General features: G+C 41.1%; 1 protein-coding gene across 1 annotated transcript in view; it reads left to right on the forward strand.

Annotated features, from left to right (window-relative positions):
- The window catches only part of AFF3 (ALF transcription elongation factor 3), a 465059-nt gene that overhangs the window by 291652 nt on the left and 152774 nt on the right, over positions 1 to 20633 (forward strand). Inside the window, exons 7-8 of the mRNA XM_077810373.1 lie at positions 2007 to 2069; positions 3652 to 3703. Coding sequence (XP_077666499.1) covers positions 2007 to 2069; positions 3652 to 3703 — 115 coding nt within the window. The remainder of the gene's footprint in view (positions 1 to 2006; positions 2070 to 3651; positions 3704 to 20633) is intronic.

Here is a 20633-nt window from a genome sequence, read left to right on the forward strand (position 1 = left end):
TCCTGTTTGCTTCCTGGTTCCTGCTCCCTGAACTCGGTGTTCATGACTTAACTGTTTCATGATTTTGATTGACCACCTGCCTGGGTGTCTTGCTTTATTTTTCCTTGTATTTGGGGGATTGTGGTCTAGCTAGGGTGACCACCCATCCCCAATTGGACAGAACAGTCCCAAAATGCAGAGTTCAAGTCCCAGTCTCAGGCTGAATGAGTCCGGGACAGCATTTGTCTTGGCGCTGCTCTGTGCCTGCCTGATTCAATGAACCAATCTCAACTAATCTCCCCACCCCTTCAAGAAAGTGGATTTGAAATTGGCCTTTGCGCTCTGGGTCATTCCACCCTTAGAATGTGAAATGTTAAAAGAGCCAGTTCAGTGGGAAGCAGCAGAAACCAGCCAGGTCTACAGCTGAAAAACTGGGGCTAGAAGGCCTTTATCCATACGCACATGCACCAGAAGATCAGTCTTTTGGAAGAGAGCAGACCAGCAGCAGGCTTGCAAAAGAAGTAGGGCATCTAGTGGGACTCCTGGCCAGCTTCAAAAGACTGAGGTGGAGGATGGAAAGGGTCTCATAACCTGCCCAGAGAATGATACCTGGAGCTAAAGAGGATTAGCTGGTTGCTGAATTGCCTGTCCCCCATAATAGTGCCTTCAGCTAAGGGGAGACAAGGGCACATTGGTTATGGCAGTTTGTGTGAAGACTTGGAAGATAGAGTGTGGATAAGAGTGGGCTCAAACAGGTCAGGTAGCTCAGAGAAGCAACACCCTTTTACTAGGCTTGTCAAACTGAATCTGAATTCCAAATCTTTAAATCTCATTCATGCTTAGTAAATAAATTTTTTCTTGAATTTCTATGGCTCATTGGAGTAATGGTTCAGTTCTCTTTCTGTGGAGTCAGTAAGGCATTAATTCTCCATTCTCCCTCTTACTCTTATATACTGTACAATTGCTCTCCCTTCCCCCTGAAATGTTAAATGATTGTGAGCATTAAAGCAGCTGCAAACATTCACCGTAGAGTAATTCATTAATATCCTGTTTAGCTAAATATCATCCCTGCAACAGAACCTATTCTGCTTTCCTTATTGCCACAACACTAATTGCTGCTAAGAGCAGAACTAAAATACTTCAGCTTTTCCAACTGGTGCAGAACAAACTGCCAAGTCATCACTCAGAGTCTCACATCCCATTTGCACGTGAAACCGCCAGTGCTCACTGTACTAATGTGTTATTAACAAAAGTATTAGTTACAAATAGAATATCTGTGATGAACTATTATTTGTTTTCGGATGTAGATATGGTACTGACCGATATTTCAAGGCAGATTGTTGCTAAGCCAGTCTATGTGCCTTATATCCAGTGACAGGCATAAGGGGCACAACTAGCCATGGAACTAAACCAGAACAACATCTCCAAACCCCGCCTGAACTTTGGGAAATTCAGAGCCAGACCCAAATTTCCCAGCTCCAACTCGACAACTGAATCTAAACACCACAAGACGTGAGAGTTTTGGATTCAAATTTGCACTTCACCTCTGGTCTATGTCTAGTCACAACCAAATACCCAGAACTTATCTCTCCCCACCCCACCCCATAATAACCCTATTTTCTTTGGGAGAAAATGATGCCACAGGTACTTATATTTTAATTAAAGCAACTGTGTGGAGAAGGCATCTAATAGTTAGAACTGGGAGTCAGGATTTCTGAGTTCTAATGTTTGTCCCAGATACTAATTCACTGTGTGATATTGAGTAACTCCTTCAACAGCTCTTTCTCATAATCAAGTCTCTAAAATGGGCTCATAGGGTGTTGAGCCTTAATTAATTTTTGAAGGCACAATGTAATTACATAAAATATAAAAGTTATCTTGTAATCATTCTGTGTGTAGCAAACGTTTGATAAAAATAGATATGACTAGCTTCATGCCAGTCCTTCCAATTAGTTTAAAATTGTGGGTCTGATTTCAAAGGCTAATTGGTGATAAGAACTACTGATTTTTTCCCCTCCTTCCCAAAGGTAAGCAATGTTTCGGTGAAACCCTCCCTGCAAGCCTAGAAGGCCTAGAAACATCTGATGCAGGTACCAACACATCATGGAATAAGTGTGTAAGCTAACCAAAGGCTCCTTTGCTGGACCCCTGCTCCTAGAAGCATAATTAGTTTGAGCAACTATTTCAGCTTGTTTCAGGATTGCACTGGGGAAAGTACCAGGAATGAAATCCATTTAAGTCAATGGCAAACCTCCCATTAACTTCAAAGGGACCAGTATTTCTCCCCAGAGGTTCATTTCATACCCCAAGTTTTTCCACCTTTGATTTAGTGGAAATCAAACTTGAGAACTTTGGCAACAGCTATTAGTATGTAACACTGAAGTTCTTGTAATGTCCTGGGGCTCGGTCCAAAGCCCTTTGAAGTCAATTAGAGATTTTCCATTGAGTTCAATGGGTGTAAATCAAGCACTACACACAAGAAAACACTGAAACAATTTCAAACATTATTTCACAGAATACAAATGAATTTTGATTTGACAAAACTCATTAAAACTGAATGGAAAAACACTGGTCCCATCTGTAAGATAGTCACACTCCAGCTTTTCATCTCCTGATTATCACAAACTTGCATGTAAACAGCACTTCAGTGTCCACGGGTAAACAAGTGCCTGGGCCGTTGGCTAGCACAGAAACAATATTTTGCACTCAGATTATAAATGGTGTAAGCAAGGTGGTACAGTATCAAAAACAAAAATCCAACCCTCTCAAGGCTTTCAGACCAACCATGTTTCTCCTTAATGGCTGCTAGATTAGGGCAGTGACCCACACCTCTGTGTAAGGGGCAGCATATGTGACCATTGTCTTGGGAGGGGACCCAGGTAGAATTGTGGGCCTCTCTTTATGTACAAGTAAGGGGAAGTAATTTACTGTGGCACTGAAAAGGTGCATCTTAGTTCCCACAGCGGTTCCAGACAGCTCTTCTGGGGAGCACTTGAGGGCAGGAAGGAAAAGAGCCATGGATCCATCTGCTCCCTGAGCCTCTCTGCCTTCTCCATACCTGCTTGCTTACAAAGCAGAGCTGCACAGACACAGTGATCTGCACAGACCTCAAAGTCAAGTTCTGGGTAGCCCAACTATGGCTGTCTACCCTGCACGGCCATGTTAGGACTAGGGACTGTCTAACACTGGGGTTCCTCAGGTTGTTCAGAGAGCAGTATTCACAGCAAATAAAGTGAATCAAACTGTTCGTTTGTTTTTTGGGGGGTGTTAGGGAGGGAAGGGATCCCAAAACCCTGCAGACTGATCTGTCATTTCAGGCCTATAGTGACTAAGGCCCCAAGGTATTCTGTCCTTCTGTCCTGTCCTGCAAGCGGCCAGTCTTACAGAGTTTCCTGCCTTCTTGCTAGGGATCTGCTAGGCATGAAATTGTCAGGCCTGCTTTACAACTTACCCCTAAGCGCATATACAAGGGACAGGAAAAGTCATGTTGATGTTAACTCCCAGTTTGCAAGTGCTCAGTTAGTGCCCCAGATACCTGCCATATGATATTTAGAAAGCATTCTTCTCTACACTTTGAAAGTGTTAAAATTAGCCTGATAATGTATTGACCTCTAACACCATAAAGGTTTTGATATTCACCCATTTTTCATATTATTTTTCTTCTTTTTTAAGGGAAAGGTGATGCTGAGCCAAAGAATCCAGAAAACAGTGCATCACATACATCGTAAGTCAGTTTCATATTTGTGATCAGAGATGATTGCTATGTTTTAATCTGCATTGTTATGCCAAATAGTGTTTGTCTGTTTGTTTTCATTAAGATGAAGCTCTTTCACTGATGCTGTTCTTTAAAAAGCTTTTAAGTAATGATTCATAGTTAATTGTTCATAAATCATTAGCATCCTTACTGTGAGAGATCTTGAAAAGTGAGATGGCCCTGTAACAAGCTGAATAAATATTAAATTATTTTTGGTGGAGTGAGCGAGTGAGATTGGCTTTTACAACCGGAGAGGTCCAATGTTACCTTAAAGCTGCAGAAGTTTGTCACATTTTCCAGAAGATATCATGTCACATCTGCCTTTGATGTACTGATGTAATTTTAAAAGACTGCAGTCTGCAACTTCACCTCTGAATTACTTGAAATCCAATTACAGCTACCTCTGGTCTCTCACGATTTTGTTGATGTTTTTGAATTAACAAAAGCAGTTGAGAAACAGATGTGAATAGGCACTTGTAATATATCAGTGTTCACCTTTACTCTAATGCAACAGTAGAGGTCCCCCCGCCCTGTTTTTTCCCCGTGTACAAGGGAATTAACTGTTTTACTGTTACCAGAATAAACCAGCTCTTCAAACAGAGGGACTCAAAGTTTAAAACAAAAAACAAAAAAAACCAGGCTAGCTCAGCAAACTTGATTTCACTCTCATGAGTTAGGAGAGGATTGAATTGCTACAAAATCACTTACCCTTTTTATCCCATTTGAGTAGGAGTGGAATTCTTTTCACAGTGCAGTCATGTGAATTTCAGAGTGCATCGAGTCTGTAATTTGTGTCCTCTGGCTCTTGTTATTTAAATTGAGAGTGCTAGATCATGTAAGTCTTGCAAGGTGTCACTATCTGTTACATGGCCAAAAGTAGCCATAGAATAAGGTACAATAAGTGTGATAGTTGAATGTTTTGATTTCTGACATAAATATATAGTAAAAATCTTCTGGAAATGAATCGATAAAAAGATTTGACATGGTCTGTGAATGGTTTGTCCTATAGATTTTGCTGTAGAATGTAATTACAATATGTTATATTTAGTCAAACTTGTTTAATAAATGAAGCACTAGCAGCTTTATGCCTTCTGATACTGTGATTGTTGGGAATGGTAATAGCGTATGTTGGTATAGAATGCTTCCAATGGTTACCATTTTAAAAAAAAATGATATTATAATAAAGATTTAAAGGAGAAGAGTTTTCATGCCATCTGGAGGTATCATGGAGAAATGAACACTAATTTTTGCTGATATTTAATATGTCAAACGTAAGCAGACACTATACTTTGATGTAATCTTGGGGCTAGTCATATTTTATAGTGGGGTTTTCTTTTTATTCTTTTTAGTAAAATTTCATTAAAATTCTGTAAATTGTATTTCATGAATGTAGAAATTCCTATATTTGTTTGTGGCAGACTAGATAAAGTGTCATTAGTGGGCTTTATTAAATAAATTGGACCAGATTGTGACATCCTTATTCATGTTGAATAGTACCTTACCCAATGAGTGGTCTCACTGAACCCCATTGAAACTGTGCACTTCTCTACTTCATAGATTCATAGATTCCAAGGCCAAAAGGGATCATTGTGATCATCTAGTCTGACCTCCTGTGTAACACAGCCATAGAACTCCCCCAAATAATTCCTAGAGTACATCTTCTAGAAAAACATCCAATCTTGATTTAAAATTGTCCATGATGGAGAATCCACCGCAACACTTGGTAAATTGTGCCAATGGTTAATTACTTTCACTGTTAAAATTTTATGCCTTATATCCAGTTGAATTTGTTCAACTTGTAGCCATTGGATCATTTTATATCTTTCTCCACTGGATAAACGAGCCCATTATTAAATATTTGTTCCCCATATAGGTACTTATAGATTGTAATCAGCTCACCGCTTAACCTTCTCTTTGTTAATCTAAATAGATTGAGCTCCTTGAGTCTATCACTATTAGGCATGCTTTCTAGTGTAATACATATTTTCTAATGTAATACATTTACAGGGGTCACCTTCATATTGTTACCATTTGTCAATAATGACCATGCAGCAGGGTCTGAGGTACCAATGTTTATTCCTATTTTAAGAACAGGGGAAAAGTATGGTAAATGTTTGTAAATGGTAACTTTTTAAATGGAAACCATTATATTTAGGAAGACTGTTGGGTGAAAAAGAGATACAGAAGGAAGGAGAGCCTGAAAGGACATGGGGGAGGTAGGTTGCAAATAGAATTCAGGGAAAGGAGGAGGAAGAGAAACCAGGTAGATTAAGATACAGGGAAGGAAAGAGAACAACAGAGATTGAAAGATAGTGGAAGAGATACAAGACGTAGTGCAGCAGGCAAGAAAAATAGGGGTGAAAGAATGGAAAAGAGAAAAGGGGGAAAGCAAAAACAACCAAAGTTAAAATTTTCTAAATTGTTTAACAGAAAGCTGAATGCCAAAGCATTACAATGATGTAAATATAAATAACTACAAACATAAATAACATACAAACACAAAGGTTGTGCCTTATTCTCTTTTTCATGATGCTGATTTTACATCAGTGTAGCTCCATTGGCTTTAATGGAGTTTCTCCTGATTTACATCAATGCTAACCCAATCCACTAAGGTTGATTTTTATCACTGATCTTTGGACACTTTTGAATATTGGTGTTCTTAAAAATTTGGAATGAACCTGATTGCACCAGGTATTAAAAAAGTATACAGGGGATAATACATTGGGACACTACAATCCACGCATGTGCACACATACACACAGAGATACATACATAAACAAACTAGTGCACAATAATTGACTTATTCTCCCCCTACAGATCACTGTAGTTGGCAGTCTAAAGGTACCACCCAGATTAATTTTGCAACTGCCAAAAAAATCTTGAAAAAATGCCCAGCCAGGGTGTATGTTTTTTATGTGAGCCTTCATATCAGAACCTGCAAAGACTGAAGCAGGGATGAGGAAACCATTTTGATTAATTTTAATAAGTGTTTAGTTGGTGGGGTGGAGGGAGCATGAATCTTTGATGTGGCAGAATTGTAAGGAGCCATTGAAATTAAGAACATTAAGAACTACTTTTATGAGTTATCACTCCTGGAAAAGGTTAGTAAGCAGCCCAGTCGGAGTGTTTAAAGAGTCTGCTGATGTCAATAGAGAACAAGTGGCATTTCTGAGACTGACGGGAAGGAGCAATGAAGAGCTTTAAAGGACTCTCATCTTTAAAAAAAGCAATCCACAGAACAGGTCACATTGGCCATGATAAAAGTGAGAGAGAAAAAACGGGAGGAGCATGTTAATTGTTTTTTTTTTTTCCTTAACAAAACTATTTTTTCTGCTTGTTACAAGCCACAGGTGCAAACCCAACGCACATAGCTACAATGGCAGTTTGTTCATCCTTTGTCTAGATTTACTGCCATTCTCCAAACATTATTTACACAGCTCCAAAGGGACAGGTTTATCACCCCTCTGAATCAGTCAGAAACACTGAACTGAACATTTACATGAAGTCTTCCTCAGAGATTACCCCTCCCCTAGCCAGCGTACTCCAGGACAGCAAAAACAGACTCACATAACTTTGTTGGGTTTCTCCTGAGTCACTTGACCAAGGGTAGTATCTGCAACCTTTCAAAGCAGAGAAGCCTGGAGGATTTTTTTTAGTGAACACACAGCCAGTGTTAAGCATGTTTTATTTCTGCATGTATTAACTCTCTAGATATGTTTCTGCATGAATTAATTCTGGTAATAATAATATTTACCATTTAAAGAGCTTCATAAACATTAACTTATTTGCTGGATCTTAGAAGACCCCAATGAAGTAGATAAATAAGGACACTTATCCTAGTGCTACAGATAAACTGAAATAAATGTTCGTGTGCAACTTACCAAAGACTATAGAGGAAGTCAGTGTCAGGCTATATCCTGGCATGTCCATATGCAGAATGACTGTAGGAAATGGCCTAAAAGATTGCATTGACATGTACACTCAATAAGGAGGATTTAAGCACATTAGAGTTTTCTCCAAATGGATTAATGTCATTTGTGACTAAATATATTTTTTAAAATCACAAGCACTCTGGATATGAGGAATTTCATTTCACGTTATCTTATTATGCATAGGAGTTCATGGGTCCCCTGGCCAAATTTTCACTGAATGTTTAAAAGCTGTAAATCCCAAAGAGGTTTTCTTATGGCTGGTCAAAAATTTTCTGTCAACCTGGGTTTTTTGTTTGGTTGGTTTTTGTAAAATTGGGTTTTCAACAAAATGAATATTTTTGCAGAAAGTTTCTGGGGTTTTTTTGGTTTTTTTTAAATCTTCATAAAACCTTTATTTGCTTTTCCCCCAATGATTGGCAGCTACTGTCTGAATTCTTTTTATTTTTTTTAGTTTTTGGCAGTTTTCAGGTAAAATATTCAGTTTGGCTGCCAAAAACTTCAGAATGTTCGAGTTTTTTTGACAAAAAGTAAAAAAAAAATAATTTGAATATTTTGATGCAAGTGAAAACATTTTCATTTTTGTTTAAATTTTCTGTAGCCCCCCAACAAAAAATATTCTGACCAGCTCCATGTGCTATAGCTTAAAATGCTGGCTGTAGAAACTCTGCCAAAAATAGCCCAAGGCCATGAGACTTCTCTTAGTCACAAAAATTTTGAAAAAGTGATTCAAGCTTTGTAAACTCCCCAAACAACCCTGCTAATGGAATAAGTTTGGAATTACCATGCAACTTTCTTTTATAACTTTTTGTCTTTCTAATTCATGTCCAGCCTATCCCAAATGTGATTCACTGTTATACATTCAACTCTATGTGCTAGTGCAAATACTTAATACTGTAATGTAAACACTATCAATAAGCTACTCCAGTGCAATGTATTTATTATCTCTCCCACAATTGTTTTCAAGCCAAGATATTCCAGATTTTTCCCTCCCTTTTTACAAGAGAATTAGCCAAGATTAAGGGAGGCTTTTATAGTATATGAATGTGAAAGTTTTGTCTTTTGCTAATATTTTTCACCTGTGAGAATCACAGGGCTCCTTGTGTGTATATGTTTGTTTTTGCCAGCTTATAACAGAAATTTTGGCAGTATTTCTTCTGAGCATTAGCCACGAGCATCATTTTGAGACTACATTGCTCAGGGGATCCCTTTTACCAGTGTGAAATCTATCAACAGCCGTACTCCCGACTCTCAAAAAGTAACATTGCAGTCCTTTGACCATCAAGTTTTTATCAACTCAGGCTCTTGAACATCAAGTTAATTCTCAATTATCTGATTCTCCACAGCGTCAGTGGAATGTTCTGCTGTTGTTCCTGCTGATCACATATATATATATCTATATTTCCATTAGTGTGGGCTATTTGTTGTCTATATTTACTTAGCATTTGTATAGGTGTTTTCATCTTCAAAGCAATGTACAGACTAATACACGGTGAGATAGAGTTGCCATGTCATAAATGAGGAAACTGAGAGAGAGAGGTTAAGCAAAAGGCCCATGTTCATAGTGTGTCAGTGTCAAAAATTGGAGTACAACTCAAGAGCTCCTGGCTTCTAATCCTGTGCTGACACCCGTAGGCCACATTTGGCTGATACGTAAAACATCAGAATGTTGTATATCAGAGGGATCATTGTCTAGTGGACTGTGCATAAGGCTGGAAGTTGTGATCTTGGCTCCACCCTTGAATTGTTGTGGGGCCTTATGAAAGTCATTTAAATTCTGTCTCTGTTTTCACATGTTTAAAACAATAATCAAACCATGGTGAAGATTAGCTCATTAATATTTGTACAACGTTTTGAAAAATGTAATGTTCTGCAGAAATATGAGGTATTCATGTAATAAATGAATGGTAGTATATGTTTAAAAAAAGACTTGGATTAAAAATGTTAAACATGTTGAATTGCTGAAGGACACACTTTGATACTGAATGGCTGTATACATTGTGTATTGTGGTGTGTTGCCTGATGTCAGCCATCTTTAGTAAAAATATTCTTGTGATTAAAGCACAACTAGCTGGCTGGAGATCTGGGATCTTGTTCTGGACTTTGTGTGGAACTCTGAGCAAGACAATTCACTTCTCTGTAGCTCATTTTCCTCAGCTGTAAAATGGGGATAATACAACACTGCGTAGGGGGAGTTAATGGATGTTTGTAGAGATTTGTTGGAGATCCTCAGATGGAAGCCACTTGACAAGTGCAAAATATTATTTATTATATTATTATTTATGTATTTTATACAGCAATCCACATTTTTGTTTCTATGCAAATTTTTATGTTTCAGTTCAAGAATACAGACCACTAACTCTGAAATGTACATTATTAGGGTTCAGCTTTTGTCTGATTGAACCAGAGAAGGTGGCAAAAATGGCAAGGCATGCAGCCTTGAAAAGAGAAGTCCATCCAGTGATGTATCGTAAACAAGATCAAGGTGAAATCCTGGTCCCACCAAAGTCAGTGGGGCCAGGATTTCATGCCAAGAATATAAATTTGAAGGGGTGGGAGGCAGTTAATATGAAATTCCACTTGTATTAAAAATGACATTGTTTAAGTTGGTCTCTGAGATGTTTTTCTTTTGAGAACACCACTGTGTGGTATCACTTACTGCTTTTAATATCTGCCTGTGATATTTTTGAGAGACGTGTCTCAGAGACGCTACAGAAAAAAATGACAGGTTTCAGAGTAGCAGCCATGTTAGTCTGTATTTGCAAAAAGAAAAGGAGTACTTGTGGCACCTTAGAGACTAACAAATTTATCTGAACATAAGCTTTCGTGAGCTACAGCTCACTTCATCAGATGCATCCGATGAAGTGAGCTGTAGCTCATGAAAGCTTATGCTCAAATAAATTTGTTAATCTCTAAGGTGCCACAGGTACTCCTGTTCTTTTTACAGAAAAAATGTCTTTTTATAAAGAATGAAGCTAGTGTTTCTCAGAGTGATGGAGATCCTGAAAACTGAGGAGGCTAAACTCTGGTATTTATCCAGGAACCAAGTACCTGGCTGGAGAAAAATGCTGGCTTTGCTGCACTGTTCCACCTGTTTCCCCCAACCCTGACTTGAAAGGCTAACCTTCTATCAGTGCCAGATTTTTTTCCCGACAGTCTGCTCATCCAGTCCAGCAAGGATATCTAGAACTTGAAAAATATATTACTGAGCTTCCAAAATCCCGTACAGAATTTCTTCTCTGTCTTCTCCCCTAAAGAATTACCCTCAAAATACACACACACACAACCTTTCATTTAAAAACTGTACTTCTACAGTAACTTCCTGCTCCGAGTATCATACTAGCTTAACTAAAGGTTGCCTCCGAGCTTCTAGTTGCTACAGTACTCATGTGTATGGTGTCAGTGGGGCCTATGCCTCTTTTTAGCACAGGTTATTGGATTTGTGGTGTACTTTGCAATGTTGCCAATAGTCCACAAAGATCTACTGTGAGTTTATACCTGCAAACCATTTTCTTCAAATCCTACAGAGCCACTTACTTGGAAAATGTTTGACTTACTCACATCAAGGCTGAATCTGTCTTGGAGATTTAGGTAAATTACCAAGAAACAACAACAACAAAAAGGATTTTTGTGTTGATTACTTTCATATCAAAATAATAACTACATGGTAGCTGTATATGAAATGTAAAACAGGAAGAGGAAAGTGAGACAGCGAAAAAGCTGAAATGGAGGAGTTCACTAGCTTTCGTGCTGTCTTCTGGTGAGAATTGTTTCCAGTGGATGATCTTCTTAACGTCTCAAGATTAAATACCCTAAAAAAAGAAAAAAAAACCCATGAACCTTCAGCAGGGTGAAAGTAACTTAAAGGACTTACTGGTACACAGGGTGGCCAGGCTCCTGTGCAAGGTGGGGGGTGGGGAGGCTCTGGGCCCCCAGAAAGGGCAGGGCCTGGGGCGGGGCTGGGGCCAGTCTCCCCCAGCCAGCCCTTCAGCACTGTCCGGCCTGCTCCGCCCGGGGCTCCGGCGGCAATTTAAAGGGCCCAGGGCTCTGGCCGCTGCCGGGAGCCCCGGGCCCTTTTAAATCACCGGGCCCCAGGGCAGCTGCCCCTTTTGCCCCCACCCCCATCAGCAGCCCTGCTGGTATGGTGTTTAAAGGGCAGCCGCGGCGGTGCTTTAACGTCGGCTGTGTGCCGGCCCATACTGGCAGCCACTTTCTTACCGGTACGTTGTACTGGCTTGCTTTCACCTATGACGTTCAGATGGCAAATTTAAATTTTATCCCCCTCTTTTTCCAGGTATAGTCCATTTATTAGGCTGTGTCTACGCTACGTACTTAAGTCGATTTAAGTTACGTCCATGATCATAAGCAGCTGTAATTACATTGCTTGTGCACTCACACAACGCTCTTTATATCAGGAGAGCCGATCCACAGTTGGTGCTCTAGCATCGTCAGAGAGAGCAGCGCACCATGGATAGCTATGCCACTGTGAAATTGCCACAGTCTCTTGCTATGATCACAATGCATCTTGGGAGCAGGCTCATCACCCCGTGATGCAGTTTTCTTGGTCCCAAGATTCCAAGGGCTTCCGACTGCATTTCGTTCCATTTTTCAACTGCACCTTTAAACTTTGCCCACCATCTCTGCTCACCAGTCCTGTGATACGCGTTATGAACACAACATGGCTGATCCTGCAGTATTTCATGAGCTGCAAATCTGAACAGAAATCCATGGTGCCTGCCCTGCTGTGTGCCATGCAAAGAAACAATTCAAGATTGATGTTGGCATTCATAAAGCAGCTGCACACGGTGGACCATTGCTATTGGGCTCAGAAAACAAACACCGAGTGGTGGGACTGGATTGTGAGCAGGTATGGGATGATAAGCAGTGACTACAGAACTTTCATATGCGCAAAGCCACCTTCCTGGAACTCTGAGTGGCACTCACCCCCGCCCTCCAGCATAAGGACTCCAAAATGAGAGCTGCCCTAATGGTGGAAAAGTGCGTGGTGATCACTGTGTGAAAGCTGGCAACTCTAGACTGCTACTGGTCAGTCACAAATCAGTTTGGAGTTGGGAAGTCACCGTGAGGGTTGCGGTGATGCAAGTGTGCAGGCATAGGCGCCAACTCTGTGGGTGCTCCGGGGCTGGAGCACCCATGGGGAAAAGTTGGTGGGTGCTCTGCACCCACCAGCAGCTCCCCACCCCGCCCCCCCACCGCCCCAGCTCACCTCCGCTCCGCCTCCTCCCCTGAGCGCACCACATCCCCGCTTCTCCCCCTTGCTCCCAGCGCTTGCCGCCAGGAAACAGCTGATTCACGGCAGCAAACACTGGGAGGAAGGGAGAGGAGGGGGAACACTGCGCGCGCCAGGAAGAGGCGGGGCCAGGACCAGGACTTGGGGAAGGAGTCCAATAGGAGCAGGGAGGGAGCGGAATTGGGGCGGGGACTTTGGGAAAGGGGTTGGAACGGGGGCAGGGCAGGGGCAGGACAGGGGTGGAGTCGGGGCGGGGCAGGGGGCGAGCACCCACTGGCACCATGAAAAGTTGGCGCCTACGTGTGCAGGGCCATTAATCAGCTCCTGCTATGAAGGACTGTGACTCTGGGCAATGTGCAGGAAATAGTAGATGGCTTTTTTGTCAATGGGACTCCCTAACTGCAGTGGGCAGTAGATGGCACACATATCCCCATTTTGATGCCAGACCATCTTGCGACGGAGTACATCAACAGAAAGGGCTAATTCTCTATGGTATTGTAGGTGTTGGTGGATCATTGGGGTCATTTTACTGACATCAGCGTGGGGTAGTCAAGAAGGTACATGACACATGCATCTTCAGGAACATTGGCCTATATAGAAAGCTGCATGCAGGGACTTTCTTTCCAGACCAGAAGATTCTAATAGCGAATATAGTGGAAATGCCCTTAGTGATCCTGGGAGGCCCAGCCTACCGCTTGCTCCCGTGGTTCATGAAGCCTTACACCAGAAACCTTGACAGCAGCAAGGAGCGCTTCAACAACTGACTTAGCAGGTGCAGAATGACTGTTGAATGAGCATTTGACAGATCAAAGGGTCACCGATACTGCCTTTTTGCCAAGTTAGACCTCAGTGAGGAAAATATTCCCATGGTCATAGCAGCCTGCTGCTCTGCATAACATTTGTGAAGCTAAGGGGGAAAAGTTTCCCCAGGGCTGGAGTGTTGAGGTGGATCACCTGGCAGCTGATTTTGAGCAGCTAGACACCAGGGCTATTAGAGGGGCTCAACGGAGGGCTATTCAAATGAGGGAGGCTTTGAGGCAGCATTTTGACACTGAGGCCCTGTAGTGATTCCTGCCTGAGCGTTAATTGTAGTCTGCAAATGTGCCAGTTGCCACTGTGTGAATTTCTGTTGCAACTATCCTGTGTAAGTCACAAATAAAGAATCACTATCTTTGTAAGACTAATTTTTTATTAACAGCAATACACAGATTAACATTTCTTACAAGGGACATGACAGTGAGAAGCTCTCTTTGAAGTGAGGATCTCATAGATGTGTGTAAGTCCAGCTGTAGTTATGGAAAATGTCCCGAGGGGTGCAGTGCAAGCGGTACAGTAATGGGCCAGGAATGTGAGAGGAATGTGTGTGGGGAGTTTGGGGAGCGCAAGGAAGGCAGCTCTGTATGGGCTGCAGGGAGAATCGAGCATGCATGTGCAATCAAGGGACCTCAGCATCTCTGTTTGTTCCTCCATGAGCTTTATTATCTGCTCCCAACCCTCTATAATCAGCTCCTGGCCCTGTCTCCTCTCCCTGCTATCCATTTCTAGTTTTTCATTTATTGTATCTCTCCACACTCTGTGCTCACTATCGACCTGATCTGATGATTGCAGTACTTCGCAAATCATGTCCTCCTCATTCCCTTCCTTATCCGATGGAGGCCCTTCGCCAGTGTGTAGGAGCTGGCCCTCAAGGGCACATCTGCAGAAACAAAAGAAACAATACACTGTGTGCACTCACAGTCTTGAATCATAAAAGTTACATACAACTCCTTCTCACTTACCATTGGCAAGCACCCAGCATGGCCAGAGCACTAAACATGGTGAGTTTGGCCCGGGGGGGATGGTGCAAGACAGCACAAAGGGTCTCAGTGGTTTCAGAAGAGGATCAGTACAAGATCCTAGGGACACTATTCTGAATACTGACACCGTTTTCCCAGGAGGGTGGGTGACTGAAGCTGAAATCACACTACTGAGGGTAACCAAAGGTTCAAGGGTGCATCTCCTGCATCTGTGCAGCTTCAGACTGTGTCTGTATGCTGCTCGACTGTGTGCTGCTTTGATTCTTCCAGAAGTAATTGCTGATTGGTGCAACAAAGTTTCCTACAATGGGAGAAGAAACAAAGCAGCTCTGCCAAGGAATCTTCGGCAGAGGATTGCAGAGTATCTGCAGGAAAGTTTCCTAGAGATCTCTATGGAGATTTCCTGGGAGATTTTGGTGTGTACTATCAAACTTTTCTACAGGGCTCCCACTGCATAGCTGCACAGGGGAATGCACATCTGATGCAAATAGTACCCAGTGTTGTTAATTTCAAGCCCATCTCCCATGTGCAGCATGTAACAAAATAAAGGACACTCTACCTCATGTCACCATGAAGTATCAATGTAAAATGAGTACTTATTGGAGCTCCCCTCTCCTGCTTCAAGCACCCCACAGCCGGACTCCTGGGACTGGCTAGACCCCTCCGGAATCAAAAAGAGGACCTGGCTCACCATGCCATTAGATGACCCTGTTGCATGTCCAGCATCCTCCTTCAATTCAACCTCCTTGTCCATCACTTCGTCCTTGGGGTTGACTCTGCTGGCCACTGCCTCCAGTCCCCGCAAAGTATCCATGGGACTCTTGGCGGTGGGAGTGGAGTTACCACCAAGGATGACATGCAGCTCCTTGTAGAAGCAGCATGTTTTCAATGCCTCACCAGAGCAATGCTTGGCATTCCTTGCCTTCTGGTACGCCTGCCTCAGCTCCTTGATCTTAGCATGTCACTGCTGTATGTCCCTTTCGTGCCCCTTCTCCTCCATGCCACAAGCAATTTGCTTGGAGGTGTCAAAGTTCCTATGGCTGGATCGGAGCTGCAACTGCACAGCCTCCTCTCCCCAAAGACCCAACAGATCCAGCAACTCCGTTGATGCCAAGCAAGAGCACGTTTGCTGCAGAAAGGTGGCATGGTCTGCCGGAAAGATGTGAGGTGAGCTATCCACGCCGAGCAAACCGGAAGTGGAATTTCAAAAATTCCAGGGGCTTTAAAGAGGGAGGGGCACATACCTTGGTACTTGGCTGCAGGGCAGTGGAGTAGAAACTGATTACCAGAGCGGCCATGATGGGAATTGTGGGACACCTCCTGGAGGCCACTTAGGGCAACATAAGCAAGCACAATGTCTACTCTGACACTGTGTTGCTCTAACTTTGTCGCAAAAAGCTCTGTGCTGCTTGTCGAGATGGTTTTATTATGTCGGTGTAGCAGGAGAGTTAAATCGGCAGGAGGAGCATTGTTGTGTGTACATCTCCACTGTTTTGTCAACTAAACCTGACTTTTGTTGACAAAACTAGTGTCAACAATGCCTTAGTAACTTCATATGCCCTTTTCATCCTAGGAACGAAAGTGTTTAGACAGTGCCCTTGATTAGTAACCTCCCAGGTATAATAACTACTCATTTACTATCTACCTTAACCACGCCTGCTGTAGAGGAAAGTAATCAAAATCACTAGAAGCTGCCCTTATGTTGAAGCTAACCTTGATTCAGAGCTGCCGGGGAAGTAATTAAATGTAATAGGTGCCACAGCTTGTAAACAAAGGTATACAGCACCTTTTGTCTAGTTTGAAAAGTTTCCACAATACTCAGCATTATTTCTAACCTTATGCAAAAAGCGAAGAGACAAGTTTGACAGGTTTGTCTAAATCTTGAGTTAATTTATGTGTGAAGAAATTCACTTAGAAAAAAATTGGCCAATTTAAACAGCTAAAATATATTATTACATGAGGAAACGTATTTCTGTACACCAGAAGTGTATATTTATCTTACCTTTACCTTATCTTACCACTATTTTCCTTTGGCTTCTTTTGGGAGAGGTTAAGTGAGTATTTTGAATGTAATATTACCTCTAAATATCATGGGGATTAATGATGAGATATCAAGAAATTATGGAAATGTACATACCTGTGGAAAACAATATTTTATCTGAATTACTTCAGAAATGTATGCATGGTCCAAGTTGCACTCTCTCTCTCTCTAAAGAAAATGATAAATTGACGCTTAGACCCTTACATGGCTTCTGTTGCTGGATTAAGATTCCTTGTTGCCTTGGTAACCAGTTTTGGAAAGACTGTACTCTGGGTGACTGCTGACTGAAATCCGAAACCCTCTGCTGTACTGTGGAGTTCTGGCTGATATACAGTTTGTACACTGTCATCAATAATATGCAGTATGCTGGTGTTTTCTCCAGTGAGTTTAAGGAAAAGAGAAATGAAAGTGAAATAAAATCACTACTAAAGAAAATTAATACAAAGATAACTTTTCAATGTTTTGGGCTGGTGCTCATAAATTGATTACTTTCTTCCTCCACCATTACTTTAGGTCAAGAAAGTCTTTAATTTGAATCAATGCTGAATCAATGGTTCATAGAGAGATGAGGTTGGTGGGGGGGTGGAAGAGAGAGAGAGAGATACAGAATTCTGGCAAGCTGCTAAGTAAAATAAACTAACATTTTGCAAGAAAGAAATCCTGAGACTGAGGTCATAGTATGGAAAAAGTCTTGTTTCACAGCCTCTTTAGCGTGAGCGTGGGCCTTTTTTTAAAAATGCAAGCATCCTATTAACATTTAAACACTAACGCTCATCCAGGAATGGAACAATTTTAGAATTTGAAGATCCTTAGTTTTCTATTTTGTTGGTGCACATATTTTTTTTTACTTGCAAAAAAAGTTTTTTGAATGAGATGCTTCTTGGTTTGTTTAATTATTTTAAAATCATGGCGGCCATATTAAGGAAATCTAAATAAACTTTTTTACCCACAAAATGATGAGCTCAAAAAGAGACTTCATAAGCTTGGTGGATGGCTTTTTATTTGCCATCCACTAAAATACAGAAAGATATTGAAACCTGAATTGGAGATGAATTTACTACTGTTGAAGAAGTCCTGCTGTTCGGCTATGAATAGTTAGACTCTTTTTAACCTTAAAAGTAGTTAACTGACAGTTTCAAGATAAATTAATTTGTCATATCTAACCTGGCAAATTAATGAAGTTCTCTTGCCTTAATCTCTGGACTTGGATTTGACATTCAATAGAGTATGAAACTGTTTTTAACTGAGGGGAAAAATAACTGTTTGGATCTATGAGGATGTTATTACAAGCAAGTTTACTGGTCTTTGATTTGCTAAGCTACAACTGGAGTCTTCCTTCTTCAGGGTAAGAATATTTCCATATTATTATGATGCCTTTGGTATTCTAAGAGTAAGGATATTGTATATCTTGTGTATATTGACTTTAAGTATTTCATTCTTTGATTAGTATGCAGACATTTCCCAAAAGAAATGTGGAATGTATGTATTGGCAGTTTGAAACTGATGATAGACTGGAGGAGTCAGGAAGGTGACACATTGACGCCATGAAAGCTAGAAATGGATCAGGCCAAAAGTTTGGATGAAGACAGTTGTTCCTGAGATAATTTAAAAGGGTTATATTTACAGATTGTTTCCAAATCAAGGCAGTTGTGCCTCTGATTTACAAAAACAAAAGCAAACTTTTTCCATAAAAAAGTGCAGCTTGATTGGTCCATCAACTTTCTCTGGCAAAATGGTGACATTATAGATGATTTCCCCCAGATGCTGGGTTTTATTAGGTTTGTTAGATATGTTTGAAAGATTCTTTCTTAAAGATTTCATTTTTCATGGTATGATTTGTATTCAGTTGTATATGGAGACAAGGATACTCTTGGCACATTTCTTCAGAGATACACCTTGAGACTTGAAATTAAAGGATCCGTTCTACCAAATTAAAAAATCAGTGATCCCTTACCCAGAGTATTGAGGGGCTTTTTCATCGATTTCATTGTGTCAGCATTCAATGCATCATGAATGCAATTATAAATGAAAATTCTAAATACTGTACTCAGCCTGGGCTCCCCCAGTATCAACAAGGTTCAGGGCCAGCACAGGTGCTCCCTTGACAGCATGACACCGCATGGCATGAGGAAAATACCTTTCCATGCCTTGTTCTGTGGGCAGTCCCTGTGCAGCTGTATAAAGTGCAGTTTGCAAAGAAGGTCTGGTCTGGCATATTCCAGAAAGAAGGTGTTAGTCAACGTGGACATGAGACTAAGTGCAACTCAGCCAGAGGTCCAGTAGTGCAATGAACAAGAAAACAAGTCTTTTCAGTATAATTAATTTAATAGAACAGCAGAATATCATATACAGTAGACAGTACTTATTTTTATAAACAATCTGATCCATGCTGTGTTTTTTAGGGACGGACATTTTTTAAGGATTTAAAGGATTTTATTTATACTGATCATTCATGTAAAATCTATGTATTTTCTATGTAAGTATCAATAATAGAATAAATCTAGTATCAGACTAACCCTGTATAATAGCAGCAATCGATATTATTAATTCAAGATTCTGCAAGGTTTCACAAGAGAGGGGCTACAGTCCTTTATCAATAAACTGTTACCACAGTGTATTTTATTTTGGTATTTTTGTATTTCAAGCTAAGAGTTTGATCCCACATATAATTACAACTGAGTATAATGCTTTCTCCGAGGAGCCAGCTCATCAGAACTGTTTGAAGGATCAGAGTTTAATTTTGAGAACTGTTTTTATGCCTACTGGACACATCCAGCTGCCAAATTCCAGGTATCCATTGGCTCGTGCGCTGCATAGATTACAGAAAGCATTCCAGATCAGGTTGAGCTAAGTATAAGAAAAGTCAGCCTGCTATGGAATGATTGTACTTTAAGACATACAAAAAAGGAGGAAGCTGTGAATTTGTTGGCATGAAGGCAAGAAACTGAGAGTGGAGAGCTCTACCACTCCTTCTCCTCAGTCCATACATCTTATCACCATCTCCTCCATTTCTCGCACTGGATGCAGTCCCATGGAGTAAGAACATGGTCTCGATCCATCATACAGGCCATGAAACTAAAATTAAGCCTCACGTGGGAGTGGGCTTCCTTTCTATAACTCCAAAGAGCTATTCTGGTTTTAGAAACAGATTAGGAGAAGAAGCCTCCCCCTGCACACTCCCCTCAGCATAACTATTAGCTGCTGGGCAAGACACTATGCATATCTGACACCACCCCTCAGAAGTGTGTTACCACAGGGAGCCTTGAGTGTTCAAAGTGTGACCACTGCTATGGAGAAGTACCTGGAAGAATCGAGAGAAGATTCTTCAGCTGCAGACAAACAGAATTACTTGGATGGGAGAGGAACATTCATTCACGGGTGACTTGACTGCTAAATAGGATCTCAAGGATTTAATAGTTATGTGCAGGGATACAGTATAAACAAATTTATATCTGCAAGTGGTAAGGGGTGTGCACATATGTGAACAGTGGCTGTTACATTGATTGAAGGGCCTAAATGTCTGATGATAATCTCAACCTGCGTATAGTTCACTATGATCACATCAGCTGGAAGAACTGATTAGCAACCTTTATACTTAGACACTATGAGAAGAAAATAAATAGCAGCAATTCCTCCTTTTCAGAATTATATTTATTCATTTTTAATTGACTTAAATTGCCAAGTTCATCCTTAGTACAACCCCATTTACTTCAGTGAAGGAGCACCAGCTATGAATTTGGCATAAAATGAGGTTTCAGTGTCTTTAAGAACCTAACACCTTTGGTGCCTGGCTGAAAAGCAAATACCTTAAGCTCAAGCTCCGAGCAAAGCTGTAACCTCATCTTGTTTCTGTGCATGCACGTGTCATCTGCACATGCTCTCA

The sequence above is a fragment of the Eretmochelys imbricata genome, chromosome 1, assembly GCF_965152235.1.
Source record: "Eretmochelys imbricata isolate rEreImb1 chromosome 1, rEreImb1.hap1, whole genome shotgun sequence".
NCBI classification, from domain to species: domain Eukaryota; kingdom Metazoa; phylum Chordata; order Testudines; family Cheloniidae; genus Eretmochelys; species Eretmochelys imbricata.